General features: G+C 43.9%; 1 protein-coding gene across 7 annotated transcripts in view; it reads right to left on the bottom strand.

Moving 5' to 3' along the window:
- Positions 1–686: 686 nt before the first annotated feature.
- LOC106608917 (plasma membrane calcium-transporting ATPase 1-like) overlaps positions 687–10,685 on the bottom strand; it is a 57,636-nt gene continuing 47,637 nt past the window's right edge. For 3 of the 7 annotated variants that reach the window (XM_014207126.2, XM_014207127.2, XM_014207128.2), the window contains 3 exons: positions 6,210–6,398; positions 5,422–5,514; positions 687–3,242 (listed from right to left, as the gene is read on the bottom strand). In XM_014207126.2, the coding sequence (XP_014062601.1) occupies positions 2,874–3,242; positions 5,422–5,514; positions 6,210–6,398 (651 nt within the window). In that variant the 3' untranslated portion in view covers positions 687–2,873. Of the gene's footprint in view, positions 3,243–5,339; positions 5,515–6,209; positions 6,399–10,685 lie in introns of all 7 variants that reach the window. The other 4 variants (XM_014207129.2, XM_014207130.2, XM_014207131.2 and 1 more) reach the window with 2 other exon arrangements.

Below are 10,685 nucleotides of genomic sequence, written 5' to 3'. Positions count from 1 at the left end.
AATTGTTAGTGGCGGGTTACTCGTTTCCGCGTATCTTTCAAACCCACCCAGACTCATCACTAGATGGCAGTGTAACACAACTAAAGCACTTGGCAGACATCTGACAGAATGGGTTTCATTATAAACAGAATCATACCATTATTAAAAGGACAAAGTACATTTAAATGTATTTATTTTTTACCAAATCTGCATTTTAGATCTAAACATGTTATAGAAGTTCCCAATAACTTTTTGGCAATTTCACTTCAATTTGAGAAACATATCCCACCAGCGACAGACCTCATTCAGTCACAGGCACAGATAAAACATGAAGGATCCAAATCCCAAATAAGTCATTTTGGAAACGGCAAAGCTCTGTGATCCACGTCTTACACATCACACATGAAAATGTGTCATTTCAAACTTCATCAGCAACCTTCTATTCCATTTTGTTGGATTTGAGCAATAATTTTCCATGTGCGCATGCACAGGCTATTTATGAGCCATTTTCATCCAAAATACAGATTAGGATTTATTTTTAAAGTGCACTTGTCCTTTAAGGTGGCCTGTTACGCATGATAAATGAAAAACATGGCTGTATTTAGGCTAAATATCAATTTTTTATTTTTAAAAACCATACACATTACTCGACAAGTTTCAAATGTAAATCCAATCACGATAATCATTTAAATTACTCAAGAAAAACAGACATGAAGTAGTTTTTATTTCCAAATGTTAAGATAAAAAAATAATAATCCATAAAACAGATGGATAAACATTCATTCCCGTTATAAGAAGAATCTACAGAACAAAAACATATGGATTCTTTTTTCTTCCCATTTCAACATTTTGCAATTTCAAGCTGCTTTTTTTATTTGTAAAAACAAGAAACTCATTCCCAAAATATAATTGTCATTGAGCAACTACTGAACATATCCCTCCCTCATCCCCTCCCCTCCCCTCTCTTGGCCCCCTACACCCAGCTAAATTTGGGTGAGAGGTCTAAACAGGTGAGGGATTTAAGTCAGAATCTGCACTCTGCTGCCGAAACAAAAACCACCCAACATGGCTGATAGGCTACTTCACAACATTAAAAATGTGGTAGTATTTTGACCACAGGCCTATATTAAAGCCTAGTCTCTTATTTCATACCATTTGCCACCCTGAGAAAAATATTCTTATCAGAACCAATCACAACCCTTTTTATTGAGTGCCCCACCCCAAATGTTCCAATGTGTAATTTGTGTCAAACCCCAAAACTCTGGTTCAGTAGGTTGAAAGTTATCGTCTGCGTTTCCATAAAAATACAAAGGTACAATTTGTATGGTTGTCTGTATAAAAATGTTCCCAAGGGAGGTGTTATGAAACAAAGTACCCCTGTGCAGTTACCAGTGTATGCCTAGTCTTTTTATTCTTACAAAAATGTACGTGTCAATTCTTTACTTTTTCCAGTATATCAGGTGTCAAAAATATTCTACAAACAAATCATATGCAGCAACATCTATGACTGTAAAAGGGTTTAAAATGTGCACAAACCATAAATTGGGGGGAAATTTAAGTTTTCATAAAAATAAATGAAAATAATTGAATGAAATATGAAAATAATCCACTTGCTTTTATTTTTACCAATACAACATTTTACTACCCAAAGACCAAAAATGTAAAGTTAAAATGTTTTCTTAATTTATAGACTCCGTTTTCAATTCAACCCTTTTCTATGCCTGAGTAAACAAATGTCAATATTGTACATTGGCAGGGACTGAAGTTTCGCTGAGTGAAAAAAAAGACAAGAAAAAACAGAACTGATTCTCAATGTGATGACCAACTGCCAAACTCCCTTTATGAACTCTTAAATGTGAAAAAAAATGACTAGGATTTTAATACCCCTCCCCTTAACCCACAATTAAATGACAAACAGGACTTTTGAGCTTCCCTGTGAACGAGAAAACGGAACATTGAAACTGCTAAAGCAATGAACGTAGTAAATATTTATAGAAATGTGAATGAATAGTCCCTGGTGGTTCTTACTCCTTCCCTCTCCTGTTGAAACTCTCCACCCCCCAATGGACCTCTTCGCTATACAAGCCTTAGTGTTTATCTGTTTGGCTAGAAGGTTTCTATTTATCTACAAATATATAACAAATAAAAATTGCAGGCAAAAATAGTTAAGTTTCAATAGAAACACCCTTTTTTTCCTGAAAATACAGCAGTATCTGAAATAGTCCTCTTATTCAATGTTTTACTCTGTCCCTCATTTTTCTGCATCGTACGTCAGGAAGCTCTTTCGTCTACAAACAGAAAAAAAGTATCTACAAACTTTGTAAACAGACCTGCTTTTTCCAAAAACATAAATAATTAGAAATATTAACAGCCAATGGAGCAGAAAAAACATTTCTGAATGAGCAAGGGCCAAAGACATAAATATACAACACCATTCAGATAAAGAGAAGCTAAAGGTCGTCTTTCATTTCTTACAGCTGATCTTCAAGCCAGGAGGACCACCTCCCCCTCCTCATTAAAATAATATGAATAAAAAAAACAGGTCACTTTCAATCTGAGTCTATATTCACCCCTCTTGCACCAAGAACAACCTAAAAGTTATCAATGAGGGAGGGGTGGAGACAAAAGAAGCCCTCGCATTGACAGAGGGGTATTTTTAAGAACAAAAATAAAATTATAATTAAATAAAAAAATCTAAACCAAACCCTACATTCGAGAATGTTTGCTCGTTTCAGTCCAGCACAAGCTCAGACTATCCGCTCTCCCTTCTACCCCTTCTTTCCTCTTCTCCTCTGCCGTCTCTCCTCCTCAGAGGTGAGCTCCTCGTCGTGGGTAGAAAAGTGGCTGTGGTGGTAGTAGTAGTGGCTGAGGGTGGGGGGGAGGCTGGCTCAGAATTAGAGGGAGGTCTCCAGGCTGTGTAAGGGGCTCCCTGGGGCCGAGGGGGTCCCTGCTGCCTTGTTGCCCTCCACGTAGAGGTGGTTGTTGCCGCTCTCCACTGCATTATTGTTCTGGTTGGGCGAGGGCGTCGGCGAGAGTGACGGGGAAGGAGGGGTAGGCGTGGCGTTGCGGGGGGAGGCGGAGTTGCGCTTGGTGGGGGCATCGTCCTCGGCGTCGGTGTCGTCGATGAGGGGGATGGAGGGCTCCGAGTCCTCTATCCTGAACTCTGGGTGGGTCATGAAGTTGTGGATGGAGCTGCGTGACTCTGGCTTCTCCAGCCCCTCATAGGGGGACAGGGAGCTGCGGAATGCATTCACCACCCGAATCTGTTGGGGGAGGGAGGGTAAGGGGGACACAGTCAGTCTCAACATAGAATCATACACACATATACATTTTCAATTGCAGTTCAAACCATGGACACAAAAAAATGGGGCTGTTTTTAAATGGGTCAATTGTAGTGAGTTTGGGACGGGGGACATGAAAAAACACCATTGATTTTGTTGTGAAATTCTTAACAAGACGTGCAAGTATGCAGTGAGGACTAGTCCCGGAGGCTACAGTCAATCGGTGTGTCGTCAAACCCTGATCACTTTTGTTACCATCTTTCCTTGGACTGAGACTGAGCACTCAGTGGTGGAAGAAACCAGTCAAAAGCTAGTGGGTCGTGGGACATGTCTCTTACCGTCAGCTTTCACACCTCAAGAAAACTCCTCTCGGGATTCAACAAACCATTGAGGAGGAGGAGGGGGGGTGGTAGTATTAGTAGTAAAAAACATCACCAAAAAAAATCCAGCTCCAAAAATCCAACCCTCAGTCAAAGTTATTCAAAATTCAAGAAAAATGGAGACATGTTCTGGGGCAATGTTCTGGATGAGAACACATCCATAGAGGACAGAAGCTTGGACACAGACAGGTTACTTGTTTTGGTCATGCTCAGGGTGAGGGAGGTGAGGAGGGTCAGTCACTGATATTGTTGTGGAGAAAACCAAAACTGCAGCAGCCAAGCAGGTGTAAAGCTTATATATAGCTAGATACGCAACAGCACAAGAAACACTCAAACGGACTAGAGACTGAACCCATGCAGAGCAGTGCTACCTTGTGTTCAACAGTAGTAAACCTTTGAGTATAGCCCATGACACATTTCACAGAATCTAAGGAGGAATATGGTTGGAGTCAGTAAGATTCAGGTGCTTTTTGGCTTCATTTTTTTTGGGGGGGGGGAAACAGTGGACACTACACACTGGCTATGAAAGAGGAATATTGAAATAAAAAGTACATCAAATAAATCCTAAATGTTAAGCGTTCTCATCAGCGAAGCACCAGGAAAGAGAGGGTTCATCATTTAGTAGGGAGATGTGGCTTATCACCAAAGAGAGAAATTGAAATTAAAACATGGTCAAGACACTACTCCCTAGTCTCAAAGCCTCTGAAGAAACATCAGTTAATACAATCAATGTCTGCAACTGCAGGTCAGCCAGTCTGAAAGAGACCAGTTGAGTTCACACAGACACACTCCCTGGTAGAGAACAGTTAATACACTCAGAACACATCACAAAGCCCTTCATCTGGGTCTCAGGAAAGAAGGTTCAATTGGGAAGGGACAGCCTTGGTTATTTGCGGGATGCCGAAATTCCATTCCGCAGAGGAGAGGACACAGACATTCCAGGAGCCTCCTGCACACAGTACAGCAGCCCCCGCAATGTTCCACTGATTGTCTATTAGTGGAGCGACAAAGTGGCTAGAATATCCAGACCGACTTAACACTCTGGACTGAACTTCACCCTGGAAAGACCCTGAGAAAGAACCAGTCCGGTCTAAAAATGGGAAAGATCATTCATTATTGGTTAGGCGGCGAACGCTGACCAACGTAACAAAAACATTGACAATATGTTTACATTTGGAGAGAGAAATAACTTGTTGATGCTCAGTCAGAGACAACATCTGTTTTTTTGGGGGGATTTCAGCACTACCATCTACCGTGACCATGGGCTTATACTCAAAACATTTACACAGCTACTATAGAGGGGCCAGAGCAGCGACAAGGCCCACAAGAGCGCTAGTAGCCAGGGGGGCCAGCCAGGGGGAGCACAGCAGCAGACGTGACCAGACAACAACGTCAATCCAACGTTCCTCTAGCTCCTCCCTCCCTCCTCCAACCTCTATCTTCAGAGAATGAAGCAGAAGCAGGAACAGAAAACAAGATGTGACACAGAAAAAGCCCTTAGGACTCGTGGTGACCTTGTGGGTGTTACAGTACATCCATTTACAGCAGTTATGTTACCAAGCAACATGGAAGATGTGGTTGTTTTTTGTATTTTTTGAAGAAAAGGAGGGACAAGTAAGAGTGAATGAATTCAACGTTAGGCGAGAGAGTAGAAGAGGAAGATGTTAGATTTTCATGCACTAAGGAAACACACACTCACACCCCACAGTGGAAGAAGCGGTGTTGGCGTCAGTGGCAGTAGTAGAAAAGGCTACATGTGTAGGGCTAGAAACATTGGTTACATCGTGCTGTTGTTGGCTGGAGGTGGAGGGCTGCCGCCTTAGCTGGCGCTCCTGAAAGGAGCTTCCGCTCTGGAAGGCACTCACTACATCCATCTGCAAGGAATCAGAGAGGGTGACAGGAGAGGATAGAGCCCAGAAACCACAGCAAGAGGAGAGGCGAGAGAGAAAGGGGGAGAGAGAAAGGGCGAGAGAGGCAGAGTGAGAGAGGCGAGCGAGAAAAGGGCGAGAGAACAAGAGGAGACCAAAAGTGGAAGAAACCAGAGAAAGGTGAGAGAAAAAGGCACCAAAATATAATAGAAAGGTATATTTCACCCAACTCAGAGAGATATAGCAGTTGAGAGAGAAAGGGGGTGAAAGGCACTGATCTGAAGGTTTCTCCCCGAGCCTGATCTGACGCTTTACATTTCCTCATTAAAAAAATCATCCCATATTCAAATACCTTTCACACCTGGCCCTTTAAGATACATGTACTTGTATTTGCTCTGCATTTTGTGGTCTTCTCAGTATCACACAAAAGGGGCTTTTCTTCATTGACCATCACATTATCATGTTCAACTTAGCTTGTTAGAAAGCCAGAAATAGAATAGGCAAAAAAAGACCTTGCTTGAGCTTTCCAAAGCAAACAGAAAATCAAAGTCAAAAGAAGGCTTTTGAGGGGAACATGCCAGCTGTTCTCTCAAAGTGCTGAGAGAAAGGGAAAGGGGATGAGAAGTGCGTAGAGTTAACCTTATGGCTTGTGATTCCTCTTTGGTCGACATCGGTGGAGAAGTGGTCAAGGAGGACATTACCTGAGTCTGGATGCGGTTGAGGCCCCTGAACCAGAGGATCTGTCCACGGCGCAGCTCGCGCTCGGCGTGGTCGATCTCCTCCATTTCCTCCATGTCCTCCAGCTCCTCGTCAGGGATCTCCTGCCTCTGGGTGCCGTGGCCGGCAGACTTCAGGAACCTCAGACTTTTGGTGGGGATGGATGAGATCAGCTGGAGGGAGGAGAGGGGCAGAGGGGTTAAGGGCTTATCACAGTCCAAACCGTGTCTGCAATATTGGACCACAAATCCCATCTCTACCACAGAGGACTGACTAACATACAGACAGCAAAGACCCAGGTTACTGGTATATATGCAATGACAGGCTGGACTGCAACAGGTGCCCAACAGGCACCCTCGCACAATGTGCATCTGTTAACCGAACAACCAGTTTCCACAGGAAGTCAGCTCGGAAAAGAAATGTGACTGATGCAAAAGTAATGGGTTGTTGTCTGGTGACTAGGGTTGCAAAGGGTCGGAAACCTTTTCCGGAAATTTTCCATGGGAATTAGGGGAATTTTGCTTAAATTCATTAAAAAAAAGTTTGTTTTATAACAGTGAACTTTTTTTGTGGGATACACAAGACAATTCTAGGTCTTGTGGCATATTTTGGTTAAACTATCGCCAATTCAATGGAATTGCAGCCCTCTACATGTGCAGTGCACTCTTCCATCACATGTACAGCTGATTCTCAAGATCTTGCACACTAATGAGATGCTATTGAGCCCACACTACTACACTGTCTGAGCCAAGGACTACATGCTTTCTGGTAGGTTTTGATTACAATACTCGGTGGGGTGAATATATTTTATATGACATTTTTGTTAACGAGTAAAATAGTAGCCTACAGCAAAGTGTGTTTAAATAATTTCTAACCTGTTAATTTCTGCTAGTTAGTTTTTGCTACCATGTGGATTTTAGCTTGCTTGAGCCTGCTAACCGAGGAGTGTTAATTCACCTGTTTCCATACATGTTTCATTTTAAAACATTTATCCTACAAAGGAGTTGTTTAATCTAACTGCTTAACTATTTATCTGTACATGGAATTGTATCTGTTTTTTTACTCATTTCCCCCCCTAATCTTTACAGGAAAATGCCACAGGCACCATCTGATGTGTGGAGACATTTCACTGCAGCTAATGTTGAAGGAAAAGCTGTGTACATTTGCAAATACTGTGCCAAATCATATGTGAAGAATGCAACAAAGATGGAGAATCATCTGGCCAAGTGCATAAAGTTCCCTCAGCGCTCACAACAAACAAGCTCTGACAAAAGTCACTCTACTTCTATTCGAGGTGAAACTTACAAATCAGACACCTTATCGATAGCAACAGCTCATGGTCCTCCTGGAATCAGAAGTTTTTTTGACTCAATGGAGGAACATAGAGAAATGCTGATGAATGTCTTGCTCGAGCTGTGTATGCAACTGGTTCACCTTTGATGCTCACAGGCAATGTGTATCGGAAGAGATTGCTGAATGTTCTTCACCCAGCATACACCCCTCCAACCAGACATGCTTTATCTACTAATTTGCTGGGTGCAGATTTCAACAGAGTTCAAATGAAGGTCAAGCAAATCATAGAAAAGCAGACTGTATTGCAATCATCTCTGATGGGTGGTCGAATGTGTGGGAGACATGGATAATTAACTACATCTCCACCCCTCAACCAGTATTCTACAAGAGAACAAACACAAGGGACAACAGACACACCGGTCTCTACATTGCAGATGAGTTGAAGGCAGTCATCAATGACCTTGGATCACAGAAGGTATTTGCACTGGTGACAGACAATGCTGCGAACATGAAGGCTGCTTGGTCTAAAGTGGAGGAGTCCTACCCTCACATCACACCCATTGGTTGTGCTGCTCATGCATTGAATCTGCTCCTCAAGGAGTCTCTCCAAGAAATGGCCATATCACAGTCTGCCGATATGGACAGCCCCAACAAGAGGATCCTCCTGGATGATGTATTTTGGGAGACACTGGTAAGCAGCCTGAAAACGATAGCAGTAGCTATTGCACGGATTGAGGGAGACAGTGCCTGATGTTCAGACTCCGCTTGCAGATGTAAGAGAACAAATCCGTACTGCCCTGCCCACTTCACTGTTGCTCCAAGCAGAGGAAATTGCAGTTCTGAACTATATCAAAAAGCGTGAAGACCTCTGCCTGAAGCCCATACACGCCGCATCCTGTCTGGTGCAGAGATCAACAACGCCTATGGTGTCATCACTACCGTGTCTCGCCACCTTGGCCTGGATGAGGGCAAGGTTCTTGGCAGTCTGGCGAAGCACACTTCCAAGCAAGGGCTTTGGGATGGAGATGCAATATGGCAGTCGTGCCAACATATCTCATCAGCCACCTGGTGGAAGGGACTTTGGATCTGAGGCTCTTTCTCCTGTTGCCTCCATCATCCTCCAAATCCCACCAACATCAGCCACCTCAGAGCACAACTGGTCCTTGTTTGGGAACACACACACACACACAACAGGCTGACCAATACAAGGGTCGAAAAATTGGCGGCCATCCGGGCAAACGTTTGGCTTTTTGAGGCTGACAACGAGCCATCCTCAACAAGGTTGGAAAGTGACAGTGAAGATGAGGCCTCAGAGTCTGATGTTCAAGAGGTGGACATTGAGGAAGAAGACATGGAAGCCTGAGAGAAAGACAACCAAAGCTTTAGTTTCTAGACTATCATTTTACAGATGTATGTTGAAAACGTTTTTGGGAGATGCGATGGATCATTGGGGATCATTCAATATTCCATTAATTTTGTTGTTCAGTGAAATCATCCCATGTGAAGAGTCAACTCATTTAATTAAAGTTCAATTCGTAACAAAATATATATTTTTTATTTATATTGGAAGGATTTAATCACTTGCAATTATGCCTACTTATAATAACGAAAAAGGTTTATGTTTCTGTCTCCATATGATATGGTAAATATACTGCTCAAAAAAATAAAGGGAACACTTAAACAACACATCCTAGATCTGAATGAAAGAAATGATCTTATTAAATACTTTTTTCTTTACATAGTTGAATGTGCTGACAACAAAAATAATCAATGGAAATCCAATTTATCAACCCATGGAGGTCTGGATTTGGAGTCACACTCAAAATTAAAGTGGAAAACCACACTACAGGCTGATCCAACTTTGATGTAATGTCCTTAAAACAAGTCAAAATGACGCTCAGTAATGTGTGTGGCCTCCACGTGCCTGTATGACCTCCCTACAACGCCTGGGCATGCTCCTGATGAGGTGGCGGATGGTCTCCTGAGGGATCTCCTCCCAGACCTGGACTAAAGCATCCGCCAACTCCTGGACAGTCTGTGGTGCAACGTGGCGTTGGTGGATGGAGCGAGACATGATGTCCCAGATGTGCTCAATTGGATTCAGGTCTGGGGAACGGGCGGGCCAGTCCATAGCATCAATGCCTTCCTCTTGCAGGAACTGCTGACACTCCAGCCACATGAGGTGTAGCATTGTCTTGCATTAGGAGGAACCCAGGGCCAACCGCACCAGCATATGGTCTCACAAGGGGTCTGAGGATCTCATCTCGGTACCTAATGGCAGTCAGGCTACCTCTGGCGAGCACATGGAGGGCTGTGCGGCCCCCCAAAGAAATGCCACCCCACACCATGACTGACCCACCGCCAAACCGGTCATGCTGGAGGATGTTGCAGGCAGCAGAACGTTCTCCACGGCGTCTCCAGACTCTGTCACGTCTGTCACGTGCTCAGTGTGAACCTGCTTTCATCTGTGAAGAGCACAGGGCGCCAGTGGCGAATTTGCCAATCTTGGTGTTCTCTGGCAAATGCCAAACGTCCTGCACGGTGTTGGGCTGTAAGCACAACCCCCACCTGTGGACGTCGGGCCCTCATACCACCCTCATGGAGTCTGTTTCTGACCGTTTGAGCAGACACATGCACATTTGTGGCCTGCTGGAGGTCATTTTGCAGGACTCTGGCAGTGCTTCTCCTTGCACAAAGGCGGAGGTAGCGGTCCTGCTGCTGGGTTGTTGCCCTCCTACGGCCTCCTCCACGTCTCCTGATGTACTGGCCTGTCTCCTGGTAGCGCCTCCATGCTCTGGACACTACGCTGACAGACACAGCAAACCTTCTTGCCACAGCTCGCATTGATGTGCCATCCTAGATGAGCTGCACTACCTGAGCCACTTGCGTGGGTTGTAGACTCCGTCTCATGCTACCACTCGAGTGAAAGCACCGCCAGCATTCAAAAGTGACCAAAACATCAGCCAGGAAGCACAGGAATTGAGAAGTGGTCTGTGGGCCCCACCTGCAGAACCACTCCTTTATTGGGGGTGTCTTGCTAATTGCCTATAATTTCCACCTGTTGTCTATTCCATTTCCACAACAGCATGTGAAATTTATTGTCAGTGTTGCTTCCTAAGTGGACAGTTTGATTTCACAGAAGTGTGATTGACTTGGAGTTACATTGT

The sequence above is a fragment of the Salmo salar genome, chromosome ssa07, assembly GCF_905237065.1.
Source record: "Salmo salar chromosome ssa07, Ssal_v3.1, whole genome shotgun sequence".
In the NCBI taxonomy this organism is placed as follows: domain Eukaryota; kingdom Metazoa; phylum Chordata; class Actinopteri; order Salmoniformes; family Salmonidae; genus Salmo; species Salmo salar.
Note: the sequence above shows the minus strand (reverse complement) of the source record. Positions and strands in the feature narration are given on the sequence as shown.